Below are 21,828 nucleotides of genomic sequence, written 5' to 3' on the forward strand. Positions count from 1 at the left end.
TTAGCCTTTCCTTTGAGTTGCACACTTAAAAAATCTCTACCTTAGCATCCATAAGTCAAACAGATTTATAAAAGAACCTTCTTGTGTTACCCTAGCTAGCAACTACGTGAGGTTGAACATATAGTTTCAGTACAGTGAAATCATCATGTCACTGAACAACACAGTGATGCAGGACAGTTCTGCTGCTTTTTTGTTAACCGATATACAAATGGATTTTGATTCGAAGAGCTCGCCTCAGGATTTTTTTTTGTCACCACCCCACTGCACGAGCACTTGGGAAAACACCGCGTATGATCGGTGCGTAGATTGTGCGGACAGGACTTCCTAGACAGCAGCCAAAATCACTGCAGACGGGGTTTTTGGTCATTATGAAGACAATGTATACACGTGCATGGAATACGGGAGGAATATCAGGAGCAGAGCTACTGCAGCTGCGCCAACTGATGGATCACGCCCGATCATAATACCTGAAAGCGGGAGCGTTTGGCCACAACGTTTACCTTCTTTGTTTATCTTGCACTACTTTCTTCTGTTTATCTTCCTCTACTTTCTCCCATATATTCTCTATGCTCAAAGACAGTAGAAATCAGCTGGGGAGTCTCCCCTAAAAGAACACCACACTGCTGCCAGGTGCACGACAGGACAGCCAAGGTACCGCCAGTAGTTTCAGATCTACAGCAACGTGGGTTGGAGAAAGCGTGGAAACAGGCTCTGCCTTCGAAGTCTGAATATTTATTTATTCTTTCCAGCTTCGCACACCTTTGCACAGCTGCTGGCGAGGCCCTCCCGGGCCCCGGGCACGTTGGAGTTGCCCCTCAGCCGCCCGTGGGCATGGGATCGCTGCTCTGGTTTGCAGAACGTGACTGGCCTTTCTTCTTGTGGCAGCAAGCACGAGATGCACATGTGCCCTTCGTGTCCTGTCTCACGTGCCTAGAGCTACCACCAAAACGTTGGATCAAAGCCTGGCCTTCTCTCTTGTTCACTTCTTTCTCAATTCCAGAGCATTTCGCTTTTGTCCTTTGTCGTAGGCCTCTTCAAATGGAAGTCAGGTTTAAGAACACTACAGCTGCCTCAGCAGCAAACTACGTGTGTGAGACGTACAGGGGTTGGTTCTCCTACACCTTGTACCTCCCCGTGTCTGAAGGCTCCCAGTGGTATCCCACCTTGCCAGGGGGAATGCAGCGTTCAGTCCACGGCCCTTAGGGCTGCAAGTGAAATGCCAACTAGTTCAGTAAGTACAGTAGCTCCTTCCTCAGACTCAACAGAAGGGAGTTAAAGCAGTAAATAAACACCAAAACGCTTATTATTTTTAATGAAATGTTGACATGTTTCGATGCCGAAGCCTAAATTCATATGCAAATATCATCAGTATTTATTTCAGCAGAAACAACTGCTCCCAAATGACTAAGAAAATGCCAGAAACAAAATTACTCACATTCCCCTTCCCTTTATTCATCAACCTGATCGCGAGCTGGTGTATCAGATTTCAGAAAATACTGCAGTGGAGACTAGAGGCTGTCGGATACCCAGTACATGACTGGATGGCTGAACTTGGCTGAAAATAAGATTGCAAATTTCTTCACTAACCATGGGTTTAAAACAAGCAGCAAATATTCTTTACAGGCAAAATGTGGACACCTTTCATCCTCATCTAAGATCTGGGGTGCTTACCTTAATCTAAGGAGAACAGTTTCACCACGGTTGTTTCAGCATATATGAATTTAAAGTATCTTGTATCCAGACAAATCCTAAAATCGGCAATATTTTTTAAGAGCTAATGGGGAATAACTCAGGTCCAGGAAAGCAGTGGGAGCATGGTAACTCCTGACTGGTGGATGCATGCTCCTAGAGGCCTGATTTTTTCAGCCCACGTGGTAGGTGCAGGCATAGTTTTGAATAAAATGAGTCAGAATTGGAAATTCTCCCTGTTTGTTCGCCCATCCTTGCAGAGGGCAGGTATCTGCACCTGTTTTCCATTGAGCTGATCAGGCAGAAGATTAAAAGAGCAACCTGAAATGGCTGGTTTCCTAAAACTTGGGTTTGTATTTCTGGAGAACAGACTTCTGCCTTCCTGGACATCCTCCTCCCGTGGACACACGGGAAGGAACAGACTTTCCCCTGGCAAGTTCATCGCTCAAACAGGCAAGCACAAAGGATGACTGACTGACAGACAAGGCAGCAGGCGTATTTTAATGTTTCCAATCCCCTATTCCCCCACTGCAGCCCCTGCGATGAGCTGCTGGAGCTAATGGCCAACGCATCCACGAGCAGCGTGCCTCCTTCTCCACCGTGCTCACACACGGGTGTGGACACGGTCCTTTGGGTCTGTGCGGGCTGGGACGTGGCCCTTTGGGGACAGAGCAGCTTTTTGGGGCTGCCACGAGCCCTGGTCACGCCGTGTGGCCACCGTGACCTCGCTCCTCAGCCTCCGTGCCCCCAGCGCCCTGCTTCGTCCCCACACCGCGCGCTGAGGTGAACCCACCAAGAGGACAGAATATTTACCAGTGGGTAGGCAGGCACGTACACGCAGCCTCTTCCCATATATATATATAAATACGCTCTGGTGGGGAAAGCTGTGGTAAAAATGGTGTGGAACAGACGCTGTTCCTCGGGCTGAGGCACCACGTCCCGCTCCGCCAGCCCTAAAACCATAGGTGCTCGCCTCCCACCACCCGCCCCTCGCCGCCCCCCGGCCCCCGAGGCCTCCCCCAGCCGCTCCTTACCCTGCTCGGCCCGGCCGCCCGGGGCGAGCGCGATGAGCGCGGCCGGCAGCAGCAGCAGCAGCGCGGCCCCGGCCAGGCCCCGGGGGCCGCCGAGGGGCGGCGGGGCGCGGGGCGGCGGCGCGGAGCCGGGCCCCGGGGGATGCGCCCCGCGCCGCCGCGACATCTCTAGAGCAGGGGCTGCGGCGGCAGCAGCAGGAGAAGGAGGAGGAGGAGGAGGAGGAGGAGGAGGAGGAGCGGGGGGCTCCGCATGGCGCCGGCGGCCGCAGCCGCAGGACGCGCTGCCCGTGCCCCTCCTCGGCTGCAGCTCCGGCACAAAGCGCTCCCCGCGCCGCCAGCCCTCAGGGCGAGGGGAGGCGGGGAGCGAAGGGCGGGGGCGGCGCTGCCGCCGGGACCCAACCCTCGGTGGGCGCCTCAGGGCCCCCCGGTGCCGCTTCGGGCGGTGCTGCCTCGCAGCGCTAATTGGCTCCGGGCACAATTAGCGGCGAGCGGCTGCCACAAAGGGAAGATGGCAGGGACGCGGCTGCCACAGCCACGGCGCTCCGGTGAGGGGCAACGCCGGTAGCGCAGGGCCCTCTGGCGGCACCGCGCCCTGCCTGTGTGGAGACTTCCCCTCTAAAACCCCTCTCACTACCTTCACCTACCAGCTTTTGGCATAAGAAGCTTTATAGACACAGACCCAACAATAAATTAACTCTGACAGCGTTTGTTTCTGGGTCTAGCTCACTCACAGTCACTCTCCTCCTCACCACAGTCACTCTCCTCCATTATACACTCTGCATATAAACATATTAACACTTTTTTTTCCCTAACATTTTTAGTTTAAGTCCTTTTAAAGACACGTATTTCGCAGCATGGTGTACTGGGTCTGGCTGGAATGTTAACTTTCCCTGCAGCAGCCCATACAGTGAAAGTAAAACCACCACACATGGTGAATTACCCTTACAACCCACAAAAATTCACTCAAGTTTTAACAAGAAACTGCACTTACCCACTCCCTAGACCTACCTTACCTGATTCCATTTACCTTCATGGGTCAGAAAGGTAATTTCAAGCCCTCAGAGGGGTATCCGTGCATCCACACCTGGTGTTGGGATCTGTTGACTTGTATACAGGCTGCCCTGTATACATGATAACCACATTTTTTAATCCATTGCTGTATGTGTAAGTTACTCACATTAATGCGAATCTGCCCTCATCGTCAGCACTGTAGGGCTTTGTGAGTGATAAGGAACAGCAGCTTCTCTGTTGCTTCCCAGGGCAGGACCATCTCTCCAGCTGAAAACCAAAGCTGATTCATTGATAAAACAAAGCGTGATCCCCAGCCAGCTTGTCCCACTACAGTTCTGCAGCATGTGACAACTCCATTGAGCCCGAAGGCTTTTCCCTGAATGAATGCTATCACAACTGCAGTACAAATTTGTCCTGTGCACTGAGTGCTGGAGCCTGGGCCAGATAAAGACCTCCTCGGGTTGCACGAGCAGGGCACATAGAAAAACGTACCTTTTGGTTTGGCTACACTAAAGGCAGATTGCTGAGACCCTGCTAAGCATGCCCTGCACGTTGCTAAAATTTAAAATCTCGAACCAAAGAGAAGCTTAGTCAAATGACTACACCATAGTTTAAGAGTTGGAACCATTCACGTGATTTTTTTCCTTGCCTTTACCTTAACCCAGTCTGGATCTAACACAACAACAAAGAAAGCCACCAAAGATCATCTGCTGCAATATATATTTTAATTCAAAGTGAATCTCGACAGTAATACACCATAAATTCTTATTTTGACACTCACCAAAATAGTCACCTGGAAAACCCGCTTTTTGTGACAAAGTACAGAAGGCTTGGTCACATTTAAATCACTGAGAACTAGAAAGAAATACTATCGCAAACTGTAAGAGACATTACATCCATAAAAAATTTTCCCAGTCCTCATATTGTAATATTGCACAGTGCAATTGCTACATGGCGAACTAGTGTAGCATAGAAATCCAAAGCAAAAATACAAATAAAAAAAGAAAAGAAAAAAAGCCACAAGTCTACAAGTTGTTAAACAGTAACAGTTCAAACTTAGTAATCAAGTCTCTATCACTGGGTAATTCTAGAACAAGTCTTCCTACAGCTTGCAGTGTGATTTAACTTTTACTTAACACAAACCAAGTTAATTAGCAGTAAAAACAGAAAATTTAAAAACTAAAACCAAAAAAAAAAAGTTAATACAGTAGCATATTTGACCAATAAAACACCCTGAAGTTAAAAACTGAACACAAGAAATTCATATAAAATCTTGCAAATTAATTATGCAGATATGCAATTCTGTAGTCATGCAGTGTTTTATTTAAAAAAGGCATTAAAACAGTAACAGGTATAAATGCTTCTCAGAGGATGACTTTGTGTTTTTTGTTTGTTTTTATGTTTTCCTCCCACAGAACAGGCCTTCTGCCTGAATGCTTTTTTTCTGCAGTTGGGCCCTGGACACTTGGACTTACAAGAGTCCGTTCTCTCAGAATGTATTGCAGGATTGGGGAAAAGCCATCCGTTACGTTGAATTTAAGCTGTGGCAGAATCCCAAATCTGTCGTCCACTGAAATGCAGACATTCCTAAACTTACAATACGTAGAAAGAGCAGCAGATCTAACGTGGGGCACATTTACAGCAACTTCTTCCTGCATACGGCAGGCTACTGTTGTGATATACAGATAATTGTGTCAATTTAACAAGCACAGTCGCTTAAAACCTTAAGCACAGTAAAAAGAAAGTACAGTAAATACATTAGACCACTGAAAATCCCCATGGCCCCGGAAAAAAAAAATGCAGGTTTTTTTTTTTTTTTTGTTATCACAATACAAAATTCATCTACTCCATTTGCATTGGTGATTTGTGGTGTGTCCATTGCCTGCAATGGAGTAAGCACCAGAAAAGCATCAATTCCCACCACGAGGGAGTTAACAGAAAACAATCTGCTGGACCATATAGTACAGGTTTGAAGTGGCAAGGTGGATATCCAATTTGAGCATTTTCTTGACTCCATATATTTAGGCTTTATCTATGTGTTGATAAGATTTCAGATTAATCAGGATACTCCTAGTTCCTAATGCATACTTTATATACACATTTATACTTGTACAAAATGCATAGAGCTGATTACTAAAAACACTGAAACTTTTGGGAAAAGTTAGGTTTCTTAATTTTCAGTGTGATTAAAAATGTACTGCTGGTATTTTTGTTTGTTTTATGATCTAATACTGTTGTATTTTAGTTATTACTTAAAAAATAAATCAAATGTAGGCACATTTATTTCATTCAGACATTCATTAAATAAAACACTGCTTGTGTTAGTGGAGTAAAGAAAAAGTTTACCAGTTATTAGCTTATTGACAGAGTTAAAACTCAAATGCTTTGCACTCTTATTCCAGTCAACATTGCAAAGATTGTATTCCAGATTTTGTTTTAAAAAAAAGTTAAGTCAAGCCTGCAAGATGCAGCTGCTTAAGTGTCTACACAATGCCAATATGAAAACATAAAAAAAAAAATTAAGTTACATCAATACATCCATTTATATGCAGTGATAAGCTCAAAGTTAATGGAGATAAAATACTGATGCAAATAACACACCCCAAAAAAAAACATATGCAATCATCTTTCATCATTTACAGTATAGTAGTTACGACACTTCAAACATGAAAACAAAAGTTAAAAAAAAAAAAAAAAAAAAAAGAACAACCCAAAACCCGGCTTCTATTTCATGTAATTAGACTTGTACAGAAATCAGAAGGCTAAGAAAGAACTAGTTAATCACCTAAGTTCACAGCTATCTGAAGTGGCAATCATTATATAGCAGCTTATCTATGATACATTCAAGATAAATGATACAATTTATTACTTGCCCATAAGCTAAAACACAGCCTCAGTTTCATACCTTCTTTAAATCCCATCTCTACACTACAGTATACTTGAGGTCTATGAAAAAAGTAGCTACCTTTTATAGGAAATGGATGATTAAGTCTTTGGTGCTGCAAAAGCAACTTCATTTGAACAAAACGAAAAACAAAAAGACACACCTCCTAAGGAAAATAAAAAGAATGCAAAAAGCATGTCATTTACGTCCCTGACGGAATGTATTAAATAAGCAAACACCCCCAACAGGCTAAAACAAATACTATCATGTAAAAAGACTAAAATCTCTCCCATGCATAAATGAAAGATTGCACACAAAGAACTCACATCTTTTCAAGCTTCAATAGTAAATATTCTGCTACTAGTTATTAAATACTGCATGGTTTGCTCAAGCTAAGATGAAACCACATCATGGATCAATGAGCACTTTGCTTTTTCTTTCATTATCTAGTCAGTCATGCCTACTGCACCTCTAAACATTTTATTATATCCAATTAGACAAACACTTTTAAAATAAACTACTTAGATTGTATTGCAGTTCCATTTAACAGTATGAAATACTGTGTTGTGTGTCACTACTCAAGAGCTACTGAATCAACTTTCCTTAAGCACTACTAAAGTCTTTCCTCGAAGCTAGATCATTCTGGGAAAAAAGACAGCAAAGTTCAGCTACAGCAAAACATGCCGCCTTCTCGTAAGGAAAAAACACCCAATACTAAAATCATACCACACAAAACCCAAAATGAGCAATACGCTACCAAAAAATCAGCAGATCTGAATTTTTAAGTGCTGCAGTCCTCAACATTGATATATAAGTAATAACATTAACAACCTCAAATATTTAAGGCACTATGTGTGGGAACGGTTTACAATGCAGCTGAGATTATTAGGACAACAACATTTAAGAGCAATGTTTAGGCTTTTTTTTTTTTTTGCCCATGCAAAAGACACATGCAATGTGAAGAACAACAGCTCAACTTTTAGGTAAGTGACTCAACATTTAAACACCAAGATACGTAACACAAACAAGTTACTTCTACACTGTACTGCTGACATATGTGCATCTGTTGCTCTAATTCTGTACACTGAATGGCTTCCCAAATGTAGACGTGTCTTGCACTAGTTAGAAGGCAATTTTATAAAAAATAGCAGGAGCAAAAACAGATTTCTGCTCCCATAAGTCACCTGTCTAAAGTTACTATATAAGAAGATAACATGACCAAAGACAAGTTATACCAAATGTGCAAAACACGTTAAAAGTGAGTTGTTTTTTTTTTTTTTTTAAAGCTCAGAGTTGTTTAAATTGCACCCAAGTCTACATGATTCAAAAAAATAATTTTCCTGTTGTGCCATGGCTAATATTTAATAAATACCATGTTTCTTCTTAAATCAAACTTCTGTGTCATTGAGCTTCCTCAATATACTTTATTTGAGTTCTCACATAAATGGATACTGGCTGAGTTTTGTCGGACTCAGTGGAAATCCTGTGTAAGCAGGTGATGCTGCAATGTACGAATGTGGTGGAAAAATTGGTTTGTACTGAGTCTGATGAATGGTTGGGGAAGGTAAGAGGCGGGGGTTTATGCCAACTGGAACTTGGTGAACTATACCACTGGGGTGAGATAGATTGTACGTTGGATGCTGCAGTAAGGGTCTTGAGGTACACGGTGAGGCAAGGAGGTGGGCGACAGGCGCAGCAGTACTCAGGGGTGCCGAGGATGGGTAGGGAAGAATAGCGGGCTGTCCTCCGAGGTGGGTGCTTCCAGAGAGATGCGCGTGCACGGCAGTGGGATTTGGACTTCCTTGGGGAAGGGAGAAGGCGTGACTGGCCACGCTCGCTGGGATGTAGGCCTGCTGTCTGCGCTGAGCGTAGTTCCCGTTCCACTCCTGCGGCCCAGAGCCAAAGTGCTGAACCTGTCCGTACACAGAAACAGACAAGGCTTAATATTTTTTTTTAGAGTATAAAGACGGTTTGAAAAATGGAATAATGCACTAAAACTAATCAACTTAAAATCAAGAGGGATATAGAGACGGGAATAATTAAATGCTTCAACAAAAAATATATTAGCTATTTAGATAGTAGCACAGACAGGAAATCTGACAATAAGAGATGATAAACAGAACACAAGTTGTTTTAATGCTCTTGCAAAAAAAAAAAAAAGAAAAAGATAATATGCCATGCTGGGCTGTTTTAACAGAAATACCATGTATCACATGAGCAAGGTGCTTATTCCAGTCTACTCAGCACTGGCTTGGCATCAATTGGAAGTGCTGCACTCAGTTTGGGCACCATAATGAGGCACAAAGAGGACAAATAGGAGAGAAATTTTAGAGGAGAGCAGAAAAAATAATAAACGGATTGAAAATATCTGAGACAACTAGGCAAACAGAAGTCTAGGGCTATGATCACAGGAAGGCGTGGCAATCATTTACAGTTACAAAGACAAAGACTAAAAATCAGATACTCTCATTAAGTGACGCAGATCTGAAGCTACACAGGGCATCCACCAAAGAAGGAAGGCTCAGCATAAATTTTTGTCATGAAAATAACATCCTACACTTCCTGCTAGGAGCCTGAGGAGCTGCAGCCACTGAGAGATTAAAAATTAATACTATGCTGATCACATTAAGGTTTACTTAGAATTAATTAAATCAATCCTGCATGATTATGCAGAAGGGGAGATTGTGTCACCCACCCAAATGTTTCTTACAGTCTCAACTATTCAAGCCTTTATCGGTAAATCCTCTTATCTACATATAGCATACTTGCATTTAATATTTGACTTACAAGTTAATATCCCCTATTTAAGGCTTACACAAACAGGTTTCCTCTTTAAGACTTGCACAAACAGGTACTGTTCTTCTATTAAATGCACCTCCAGATATCTAACCAAAAGCTCAGTGCAGCTACAGCTCAAAATTAATTCATTAAAAAGGGGCTTAAACTTAACGCTGTGTGTCAACTTCAGTTCTCAGCCACAGTAGACACATTTACTACATTGCTGGGTAATGATAAAAGCAGCTTTTAAATCAGCCTTGGGTATCTTCCAACATTGGACTTAACTAAAATCCCAGCTTCCTCCCCCTAGCTTTGCTACCTGGATGCAAGGGTAAGGAAGAGTTGAGTTTGTTAAGCTCAGTCTCTGGATACTCAAACTACAAGTATTTTCATGCACGCTACTAACAAAACACGACAAAGACAGCTCCAGTTTCTAACTGTACACTGTAAGCATTTTAGCATTTGGATATAGGAAAAAAAAAAACAAAAAAAAACACACTAACGCTTTTCGCTTTGTCTTGTGCTTGTAGTTGTATGTGTTGCTTATTTTCTGTGTGATTTTTCTATCAGTTTTCAAAATAAAGTCAGCTTCTTTAAGAAAATGACCAAAGATACTCATGACTTGCCCCAAAAGTTGAAATCCGTGTCAAGGTTTGAACATCTCTGAACTGCAATGGTGCTCTTAAAAACGGCAGTTGCCATTTACACCGATTGAAACTGTAAGCATGCAGCATGTTTGGAACCTCAAGACAGAAAAAAACACTTCTTTGATATAAGCAAGTACAAATACCTGACTGAAGTTTATATGTTGCTGATTGAACGCCGATGCCAGTTTTTGCTGACGGCTTCCCACAGCAGAAGACTGGTTTATTCTTCCCAGGACAGACCGACCCTTTTTCAGTGGCTGGCACGTAGCGTCTTCCAAGATATAAATGAACACTGTTATGCTTTTGTTGCCTTTATTCTCTTCCAGCAATTCAAAGACAAAATTTGATCTGCTTCAGCATACAGGGGGAAATAATACACTCATCGAAACCTTAAAACTCCACTATTTGGAAGTGTTTATTACAGGTTAAGATACATGAGTAACTCAAAATCCACATGTGTATAGCGCTATTGAATAAATTATTCAAATTGCTACTTTTATCTACTGGTACAGAAAGGAAACACCACCTCAACTAACTTACCTGCGTTCACCATCTGTTCATCAAGATGTAATCTGTTTTCAAGACTCATTGATGGTACCACTACTGTGCAAACAGTTGATTTGGTTTCAGGATTAACTGATGCTCTTGCTTCCTTATTTTTATTGGTGTTAGTTACAAAGCCGTCTTCCACAAACGGGCTGTCGTGTCCTGAAGAGTCTGAAGTCGGGGAGCCATCTACTGTATCACATCCACTTTCCTGTTCGTCATCTGACATACTACCAAAAAATAAACGTATGACATGAAACCAAATATATTTTCATAATGCAGACACATTTTGTTAAAATGCCACATAAAATTTAAGGAAGTAAAACAACTCAAAAGTGGATAAAATGTTACATTTTACTTATGCAAGCACAGGCACTCAAGAGGGCAGTTGATGTTCAAAACTCACCCTATTCACAAATTAAAAGCCAGGGAAAGGATAGAAATCACTTCTACATAAAAACTTAGATGTGTAACTTTCACCTACTTTTTTGGTTATTCTTTTAAATAAGTTTGCACTTATAATCCACCTGAAATTTAGATTTTCAGTCCAAGTAAAAGGTTGAAGACATTTTATTCCAGAAGAAATGAAATTATGGTCTCTGTATGCTTACTACACTAGCAAAAGAGAATACACTGAAAAAACACAGTGAAATCATTTCCTTTCAATATCAGCTGCAACCTGGAGTTTGCAGCAAGCCTTCTCTTGGGGCTAATAGGTTCATTATTGATAATGAAAGTTTGGGAAACCTCCTGCATAATAGCAGGTAGGTCTCTGTCATCTACAAATCCATCGCTAGGAGCTTAACTGGACCTTACCTACTGAAAAAGTAGGTCTCTTTGAAGCTCCTCTGGAAACACCACATGTGCATAACTTCATATGTGTATATATATATATTATACGTTCACATAACTGAAGCTTATGTTTGGTAAAAGAAAAAGGACAGCATAATTAAAGATTGCAATACAAGATACACAATGGGAGAAGAAGAGACTGCAAAAATTAAAGATGCTGGTAACTTCAGATCTGTCACATCCGACTTCGGCTTAGTTAATTTTGCAAACTGACAAGATTCTCATTCTCACACGTTTGAGTTTTCTGAGGAACCAGCATTCTTCCAGTATTCTGAAAGCTGCCAGTGAGGCAAGAAAGGTCTGTTAAAAAGGATAAGGAAGAGTCTGTACTGTGCAACTGTAAGCCAATAAAGCAATATGTAACCATGTAATTTAGCCTCACCAGAGGGCAACATAACAAAACCTTTGCTTTTTGTTTTTCAATAAACTGAGTCTACCAGGTTCTTTCTTTTTGCTGAAAACAGCATAACTTTTTACCTGTTGGATCTCTTGCAAGGGGATGGACTGGACTGTCCTGAGGAGCTAGTACTCAGAGTGCTATCAGGACTGCTTAGAGAACATACACGGTCAATATTCAGAGTGTTCTGGCAGGCTTCGCAGTCAAGGCTACCTTTACACCTACCACACAGAAAAGCAAGTGAGCAAACATGCAATCTCTCATTCGTTCTTTCTGTACACCACTGACTTCGAAATAGTTACGGAATAAAAAGAGGTCAGATACTAGAAAAAGCCCCCTAAATAATGTAAACAAATACCTAATTCCTTCTGGTTTTGTTTTGGTTTTGCCTTTTTTTTTTTTTAACGAAAAAATTCCAAAACAGATTTTAAACCGTTTCAGAGTTCTTTTGGAAATTCTAGACAAAACATGCATTGCTGGAAACCTACTAAGGAATTTTATTAGTGAATCGTTACTAAGAAAGTAGATACAGTTCTTACTACAAATAAAGTTCAGAGACTTAAAACAACAGACAAAGTTGAGATTTAAAACGAAGGTTCCTCCAGTTCAGAATTGGTAACAAGTGAAAATAAATTCACACATTAGACTATTCAGCCTTTATTTAAAACAATACGGCTCTGTGATAGCTTTGTGAAAAAAAATCCTTTGTGAGACCACGCTCAGCATCTGTGTTTGTACCCAAGTGCACATCTCTTCACACTGCCTTTTTTTTTTTTTTTTTTTTTTTTTTACTCACATACATATAATGTTATCTACTAGATGCTGCTGCTAGAACACGTTGATTATACAAAGCCAGAAGATTAATCTTCAACACAGAAATAAGGCATGACAGTATTAAGGAAAAAAAGTATGCTGAATTTAGAAGTATTCTACTCTGAACAGGTCTGCTACAAAAGAAGAGTGAACTGTTTCCTTTGACAATGCCCAACTTTACTAGATTAATGAAGAATTAATTATTTTTCACTTTTAAATAGCATACTACTGCGGAATTAATGTTGTAGTGAAATCTGATCAGCAGTTCATTGTCTTAAAAAAAAAAAAGATCAGATTCGTTAAGTACAGCAGCTGTGTTAAGGCAGCTATATTTAAGTAGAACCCAGTAAATATAAGCATCAATTCTTACTCTCTCAGTGAATGTGTTCTTCCTAAGTCGTCTTCATCAGTGTCACTGCTGATGGTGATCACACTGACTGCTGGGCTGGGGGAACCTGCGATGAAGATAGCCTGGCGCTGTTTGTTTGAAAGAGATGAATCAGGGTCCAGCCTGACCGACGCTTCGCAACAGTTACTTTCCTGTCCTTCTGAGTTATGATTGTCCTGTGCTTCTACACAGCTTATTCTCTTCACAGCCTTCAGGTTAATTATCTTTGGAGATATAAAGGCTGAATTTTGGATATTGGTATTTTGTAGCGCATTGCTCCTGTGAAAAAAACACAACAATTCGTATTTTGTGAATCTTTGCCAACAGATCTTAAAACTGTTCTTTCAAAAAAAAAAAAAAAAAAAAAAAAAAAAAAAAAAAGGCTAAAATACCACTTTTCTAAATTAATAAAAAGAAAAATATGAAATGGTAAATAGTGATAAATATTTGGCATTTATGATTTTAGACATTAATGAAAATTTAGGAACATGCTAGTAAGAAGCTAATCACAGCATCCAGAATAAGATCTAAGACTGAATCTTGCAAGAAAATTAAATACAATATATTGAAACCCCATTATTTTTACAAAGGAAAAAAGTTAAAAAGTCCCACTTGGATAAAAAAAAAACAAAACCAAAAAGCTGGCCAGATTTCTGGAAAAGATTCTCCACTGAAATCTCACTGAAAACAAAAGCTGATAGCCTCTGGATGAAATCCTTCCCTATCACAAGTCTGCTGTAATCATGTTTTATAACAAATGTTTTTTTTTGTTGTTGTTATTAAATGCCCCATACCTTTGCAAATTCTTGGTATGGCAGTGAGACTTTAAGTTGTTCAGCAAGGAGCTGAAGGTTTTTTTGTTTGTTTGTTTTCCTACCAACAAAAGAAAGACTGCTCTTAAGATGGTTGTAAGGCATACTGCGACCTTTATAGGACCTCTTTCTCTTTTGTTCTCTAAGCCTGATATTTCCTCATGCATATAAGCTTAGGAATATCTCATTAGAGCTACCTCAGTAGTTTCTTACACCTTCCCAAAGGCAATAAAGACAACCTCACTCTCATGACAGGCTCAGATTTACCAACAGGAACTAGAATGAATCTCTTGCTACTGCGTTTTTTCCCCATCTAGTCTGTATTACCACAAATACTGAATAATAAGGGCAGAAAGAACACATTTTCCCAAAAGGCACTTCTCCCCCCGCAACATGCCACTTTCACAGACATTCCCCTGCACCCTGAACAGCAGTTTCAGATATACTTTCTTTGAACGTTAGAAATATTCGACCAACCTGTTCTGACACAGTTTATTTCTCTTGGTAGCTGCAGGCTGAGGCCAGACGACATGTGCAATGCCCACACTAATTGGCTGAGGGGCAGACAAGGTTATCTGATGTGTTAAAAGAGGCTGTGGCATCACCGAATTATAATGGGTGCCCTGGGTAATCATCTTCCTGAGGAAAAATAAAGGAAAATTTAAACCATTTCCATTGCATCCATAGATCCTGTTAAACCAAAGCCAATAAAGTATTGCACAAAAATACGTGGACTTACCCCCAGTCTCCAAGCCTTTGTGGGCCAGCCACAGGATCAGAAGCTAGAGATGTTGCAGGGGCTGTCACTGGTGCTACTTGCTGCCATGCAGGAACCAGTATTTGCTGGGTATGATTTGACCATGTCTGTTGTGAAGCAGAGAAGATCTCATGACACAGGGAACGACTCAATTTATATTAGCTGATTGTAGTTCAACACAATACAGAAAGCAACTCTGCGGGGCATTATCAAAGCAATTTTCATAAAAATGTTTGCTAACAGTTCAAATAAAAATGTTATTTCTTTTAAGTAAGCTCACCTGAGAAAGGATTCCTGCTCGAATCTGTAGTGGTTGAATTGCATGGGCCTGGGTCACCAGTGGAACTGCATTATCCACCCTCAGGGAGAAACTTGTGGGTTTACTATGGTTTGTAGGAATTCCTATCAGGAAGGAAAACACATACACAAGCTTTAAGCAACATATCAGCCTTGCGTAGCTTCAGAGCAAAGTGCAAACACAAAGGATAATTTTACATTTTACTATTTTGTCTTGATGTGTTTATGACCTAATTCCATAACTTCGACTTTTCAAGCCAAATAAATATCAATATACCTCTTAAAAGATTTTTGTGCCAGTACTGATCTGCACAGATATTTGATGCCGTGATTTCCAAAAACAACTGCCAATAGTTACTATTTGAAAACAGACTACTAGAAAGGGGAATGACTTTGGCAGAAGGTTTTGCAGAGCGAAGCATCTTACCCTTCATCACAAGTTACATAAAAGGTATTTGCAAAGAAGCAGACAAAAGCAAAAACAAATTCCAAAGCTTCTCACCGCTGACTTCTATGCTTCTCACACACACCATTTCCAGCTCTCCAAAAAAACATTCCTCCCAGCTCTTACAGTACGCAAAGCCACATGTATGATAGCCCTGTTTGTTACCATCTCTTTTGTGGGAAACAACATAAGGTTTTCTGTGTCTGCTATCAGATATTTTCTGTAGAGTCCGTAATCCCGTCAAATCCTCCTTGTAGCAAAACAATGCAAGCTGCAGTACTGTTATCACAAGAGCAAAAAGATGCATCTCATGCTTTACATAGATTTCACTACTGCCACAGGAAACTCAGACACAGAGCAATGCTACAACTAACAAGTTCAAGATAACTTGTTAAACTAAAATGAAAGATTTCTTTTAAACAGATTTGCAACAAAACAGCTGTGGCTAAAGAAAACATTGGCTAGAAGAATACTAATTTAACATTCTAATGCCACTTTGCATCTTGTGGCTGTTTGGAGTTTTTACTCAAAACTGAACTAAAGATTAAATGCGTTTTGTGATCTTTAAAATACAGGATAAAGAAAAATCTTCAACTGATAGAATACTAGCATGTTATAAAACAACATTAAGTAATCCCCGTGCAGTTAAAAGCTTTGAATTTTGGAATGTTGTTGATTAATTTTTTCAATGCAGACACCTAGAACAGCAACATCTTAACTCTGCCAGGAGTAGCAAGACTTAGCACTCAAGACACTTGATAGAGCAGCCAAACAGAGAAAACTTGAAGTGGTGCCAGGTACCATTAATATCCCTTTCCCATACCAGCAGCTCAGCTTGTCACCTATGTGATGAAGCCAATATACTCCTTTCATCCAAGCTGTAGTAGAACTTCAATTTGGACATTTATCATCACACTAAGAATAGAGTATATAGATCATAGAGGAAGTATTTGTCCATACTGTTTCCTTTTTTATAATCACTTTATTCATCTCAATATAATCAAAACAGTAGGGTTTTTTAATTATGGAATACGCCAGCATGCAAAGCATATACAAATATATAGGGAATGATTTAGCTGTATTAAGCTCAGAAGAAAGTCTGTACGAAGCTACGCATTGAGCTGATATAGCCTCTGACACCCTGCACAGTGAATACTCGAAGCTTTCAAAAGTTTCTGGAATCCAAGATAGAAGCAGCCACCACAAATAACATTGAAGTCTGTTGTATCTGTTTTTACCTGCAAAGATAAAGACTTCCTGGGCTATAAGGTTAGGGAGAAAGTAAGGAAAAGTTTGAAAATCATTCTAAGAAAAACCTGCTTGCAATAAAACTATCATTTCAAGGTCTGATCTCTACAACAAAGTTCAACTTTACCAAGACAGATAAATTGCATCTTTGGAGATGGAAGACTAAAATCAAGCTAGTAACAACCACCTTTCCCTCTCCATAGATGACTGTCACTAGGTTAAGAAATGCTGTTTTTCATCAGCTTCTCTCTGATCAGTCCTTTATAAAAAACAACAAAAAAGTTTATCTTAATGTGTTCTAAGAAATTTTTAAAGATTCCTCAGACAGCATGGCCCGTGTTTGCATGATGCAAATGCATTTGTTTGGGGAAAAAAGAGGTCACCAGCTTTACCATGCATCTTTCCAGAGATGCATATCCTTATCTGGTCATTTTCTATAACTAGGGAAATGCTTCTCTGCTGGCATTTCCACCTCATGGTCTTCCAAATGTTTCCGATAATTAAGCATTCAACTAATTATTTATTTCAATAAATAGAAAATTGTATACTTAAATCAAATCTTACCCCTCTTAATAAAGGGAGTTCTGGCAAGCTGCCCTTTCCTCCCCGCAGCGCAATGAAATCAAAACTCTCAAAGATTTAGTTAGATGTTTTTCAACCTTCAGAAAGTTGCAACAGTTGTATCTAATTGTCCTGGGTTATCTTATCCATAGGACAGCAAATGTGATTACTGCTTACGTGGGGCAGCCACATCCTTAAGCGAAACCCTGAGTTTCTACATGGTTTATTAAACATTTGCTTGCATGTCCGATTAACAACAGCAAAAATCCAGATTTATCACAAGAAGTCTTGTATTTTCTTATCCTTATCCCTACAGAATTCTAAGAATTTATTGCAGAAAAAACAACTGTACTCTCCTCATCTTTCTTGCTTCTTCTCAAATTTTATTTTAGAATACCCTTCTTGCTTGCTGTAGAATCCACATTGCATCTCTCAGTTTTATGTGTGTGTGTGCGTGCACAGAGAGAGCTCAGTTTATCTGGTTCTGACCCTTACACTTCTTTATAACGACGTAACTGTTTTAATAAAGAGTTTATGTGGATATCATGGAAAACTCAAATACAACTAACAAGAGACAACAATGCTCGTATTCCAGGAACTATCAGTTACAGTTGAACATACCTTGAATAGTCGGAGGACATATAATCAATGCCTGCTGGAAAACATCACTGCAACCAAACTGAGCAGTTCCTGCCTGCAGTGGTATCCCTTGGTGCAAAACTGAATGGGCAGATGCAGTTAATGCCTACGGGAACAGATTCAACACAGACAACATTATAATTGTGACGACACCCCCCAGGCTAATATACTAAACAGCTAAAATAATCTATAAATACGGAGTTTCAAATACGTTTCACAGGAAGCAATCGCCTTCAGCCACGGGAGGGCACTATAATACAGAAGTGCTTTACTACTACGACTTTTTTTTACTTCACTATTACAACAATTCCAGCTTGTCACTTGATTTTGAAACGTATTGGATTCTGAAGTTTGGGGGGTTTGTTTTGGGGGGTGGGGAGGTGTTTTTGCTGTTGTTGCTTTAAATGAACACTAAGAAAAGAATAAGAGTATTAGAGAGCACTTTGTCACTTATCCGATACACATTTTTCAGTTATGAAAATAATTAGAGAAACACCACTAACTGAGTTTTTAATACAAAAATGTTTTACCTGGCTTCTTACCGGGCCAATTTTGGTGAAGTTTGCAGTCAGATTAGCTGCACTGCCTGAGGCAACTGGTCTCATAAGTGATGTTTTATTGCGGTTGCTTAAGTCATACAAATTTGATCTGCATTTGCAAACATCCATGATGTGAAAACAGGACTTTACTCTATTAAAAACAGAAAATATTAAGTTGCCTTAATTAGAATTATATGCAACTTAAATGTATAAAACAAGTACACGGCACAAGAAAAAAAGTTCAAAGCCCACAGTTCTCAGTTTCATGGAACAGCATCATGAACAGAAGTAGAAAAAGAAATTACTACGTGAATGTCAAGCCCTTTTAATGCATATTTATTAAGAATAAATACATTTTAAGAAAACTGCTATTTCCTGCTCCTTGCATCTAACATCATTTTCCAACAACTGGGTAACAAGCAAGGAAGATATTAGGCTAAATGGATGGAAAGCTCTTTCCTTCCATGAAATGCTTGCACTTCAGGAAATCCACAAGGAAAGATCTAGGTCTAGGACTGCAAGAACTTTTTAATATATTCCATATTAACCAAGGCACAAAAGAAAGTATCTGAGATGCTAATTTCAAGAGCAAGTGCCTACCCTAGCTCTCATACCTGACAGGAGCTAAGGTTCTTCATACCTCTAAGAATCAAACCCAAATTTCTGCAGGGTTGGAATTTTATAACCTAAGCATATAAATGAGCATTTAAAAATCTGTTGTTTTAAGTGTTACTTTTCAGAAAAACACATATCTATTCAGTTTCTTTGACCTAGTAGATCTATCTAATATTGCAAGCACTTGAAAGAATTTTCTGACATGTTACAGAAATGACTAAAGAATTTTTTTCTTTGACAGCAGATGAAACAACAGTATTGCACACATGAACAGGAGAGATTTAGAACAGTTTTTGTTACATACTGGTTGCTATGAGGAAAATCAAGGAGGTGCTTCATGGTAACAAAAGAATGGTTCAGGGTCTCAGCTGGAGTGATTCTTAAATCAGCATCAATCAGTAACATTTTCTTCAACAGACTGACAAACTCCCTCCTATCTGCCTTCTCCGCCAACAGGTCACTTCCTTCCAAATCCATCACCATGTTCACCTACCATTGAACACAACAGTCAGATAGAAGACATGCATATTAGTTTGCCTCCTCCCATTACCACTTTCTGCTTTAAAATACTAAAATTCAATGAGTAATTGGAAATAGTGAAACTTTTCTACTTCCACCACATGTATTATTCCCCTTGTACTCTCCCCAGCAAAAAGGCAAAACAGAAAGATTTCAGTCTGGGATCTGAAAATTAAGTTAGATTTGGGATGGAGATCTTTATACGGTCTAACTTAAAACTACAGCGATAATCTTCAAAACTTATTTCAAACATGTATTAATGGCAATCTTGAAAAAAAGATTTTATTAACTTTTCAGGATATTAAAGAGAATGAGAAATTTCCTTTTGTTATTGACCAGAGAGGTATAAAGCTCAAGAAAAGCGAGGAAACTGTTTTGTTTTCAACAAAAAACAAACAAAAATGAAATGACGACTTATACTGAAAATTACTTTGCTGATATAGCAGCATCCCCATAAGTTGTTCCTTTACCCAGAATGGCAGATGTGATAAAAGAGAAAACACACATTACATATAAAAATTAAAGGGTTCCACACATACACAAGAACAAGTGCCATTGCTTAACACACATGGTGACAAAGGAACATCCTTATAAAGATGGACTGACACAGCTGGACACTTCCTCGGTGCAACATATGCAAATAAGGATGGTTAGGATTGATAAAAAAGAAATGATCGTCTAAAAATTTTTTTCTTCAAAACTACTAAAATATTTGAAAAATCATTATTCATTCTCATCAGTCCTTTTGCAAAGGAAGAAGGCTTTAATACTCACATGCACTATATCATCCAAACTGTTGAAAATATACTTCCTGGCCTCTTTAGACTTCATACCTGTCTCTGCCTCATGCTCTTCCAAAGTCTCAAAAAAAGAAAAGGAAAGCTGAGTTTAGAAGCTGGCAATAAAGGACACTTCCAGCTAATTTTAAATATTTATTGGCCTAATAAGCCTGTTTAACAGAAAAAAAAAAAAGCGTGTGCTTGACTTCCTTGTATGTTGGTTTTTTTTTTTTTTTTTTGCTACTTTCATTTTCTAAATTAAAATACGAAACTACTAAATTTCACACCTGAACTACCCCAATACTGGATTACAACAGATGGTTTTTGTAAATCATACAAGAAGCACTAAAAATTTAATCAAAAACTTGGTTAATGAAACTCTACTGAGTGCTTATATATATGTATATATATATTATTTATATATATACACACACACACACGTATAAAGTACAAGTAACAGAAAATCTGTTATATTTATTTCCTTAAACTCAGAGCTTTAATTCCAAACAGCAGCAACATCACTAAAAAAAAATCAGATAGCCTTGGTTCAATTTCTATGTGCTTTATCTTTTGTTATTTTTATACTTTTATTCACTTGCACAACAGGTAGTGTAAGTACTTTAAATACTTAAGTATGAAACACGCAGTTAAATCCTAAAGAACTAATTTCATCAGTTACCAATGACTTATGAGATGAAATATCCCTTTCTGTTACACTTTTTCTCTTTCAATACAGACCAGTAGACAGGTTTTAAGAGCCCATGCTGCAGGACATAAGTTAGGACTGCATGGAAAACTTTTTAGCATACAAATTACAGAAAAGTTTCTGAAATTAACTTTGAAAAAAAAAAAAAACTGTGAGTAATGACCAGTGGTCCATACCAAAATTTCTTTCTTCCCCCAAAACATCATTTAGTCTGATGGGAGAATTTTAACTTCTGAAAGTGAACGGGTCCTAAAAATGAGGAAAGGACTCGTTTGGATTCCCTGATAGAGAAAAGCCAGATGTACCTTTGCCATGTAATGATCAAGTGTGTGGAGAAAAAAAAAAAAAGAAAAAAAAACACAGAAAAGTGGGATAATCACAGCCGTGTAATCAGAGACTCCTTTTACGAGCTGACCCCAGCAATATTCCTCCACATCGGAGGCCAGCCTCAGCTACTCAGCCCGATGCGTGCTGCGGATTTACCGAGCTGCTGTGGGAAGTTATGCAATGCAGGCTTTCAGCTTGTCAGCTGTTTGTTACTTCAGAGGTCTTATGTCAACAGTAACTGCTTCATTACTCTGCCAGTCCTCTGTAAATTCCGTGAAACAGTAACATGAAGCAATTTAATTTACCAAAAAAAAAAAATCTTTGCCTAGGAAGTTATAACTGTTTATGGCCAGTGTGCAGTAATGTTCCTTAAAGAGAAGCGAGATGGACAGGTCACAAAAACATGTATTTTTGTCTACTCTCATTCTACTGTAGTTTTCAGCCAAAGGCTGTTTTAGTATGACATCTGAACTAAGTGAATCAAACTGTTTCTTAGTGTCTTTTCTCCTAGGACTTCTGGTCCCCAAACCAGCTCCAAACAAGATTTA

General features: G+C 39.5%; 2 protein-coding genes across 6 annotated transcripts in view; both read right to left on the reverse strand.

Annotated features, from left to right (window-relative positions):
• Positions 1–2,886, reverse strand: part of KIAA1549L (KIAA1549 like) — a gene marked incomplete at its 5' end in the record, with an annotated part of 98,940 nt that extends 96,054 nt beyond the window's left edge. The window contains one exon of the mRNA XM_084287246.1: positions 2,724–2,886. Within this exon, the coding sequence (XP_084143372.1) occupies positions 2,724–2,886 (163 nt within the window). The remainder of the gene's footprint in view (positions 1–2,723) is intronic.
• A 1,548-nt stretch (positions 2,887–4,434) lies between these two features.
• HIPK3 (homeodomain interacting protein kinase 3) overlaps positions 4,435–21,828 on the reverse strand; it is a 66,287-nt gene continuing 48,893 nt past the window's right edge. For 4 of the 5 annotated variants that reach the window (XM_084287043.1, XM_084287045.1, XM_084287044.1 and 1 more), the window contains exons 5-16: positions 20,243–20,329; positions 19,254–19,438; positions 18,326–18,485; positions 17,778–17,901; positions 14,886–15,007; positions 14,588–14,712; positions 14,326–14,487; positions 13,019–13,315; positions 11,916–12,056; positions 10,581–10,816; positions 10,184–10,311; positions 4,435–8,528 (exon numbers count right to left, since the gene is read on the reverse strand). In XM_084287043.1, coding sequence (XP_084143169.1) covers positions 8,052–8,528; positions 10,184–10,311; positions 10,581–10,816; positions 11,916–12,056; positions 13,019–13,315; positions 14,326–14,487; positions 14,588–14,712; positions 14,886–15,007; positions 17,778–17,901; positions 18,326–18,485; positions 19,254–19,438; positions 20,243–20,329 — 2,244 coding nt within the window. In that variant the 3' untranslated portion in view covers positions 4,435–8,051. The remainder of the gene's footprint in view (positions 8,529–10,183; positions 10,312–10,580; positions 10,817–11,915; positions 12,057–13,018; positions 13,316–14,325; positions 14,488–14,587; positions 14,713–14,885; positions 15,008–17,777; positions 17,902–18,325; positions 18,486–19,253; positions 19,439–20,242; positions 20,330–21,828) is intronic. The other variant, XM_084287046.1, reaches the window with a different exon arrangement.

The sequence above is a fragment of the Netta rufina genome (genome assembly GCF_964035555.1).
Source record: "Netta rufina genome assembly, chromosome: 5".
Taxonomy (NCBI): domain Eukaryota; kingdom Metazoa; phylum Chordata; class Aves; order Anseriformes; family Anatidae; genus Netta; species Netta rufina.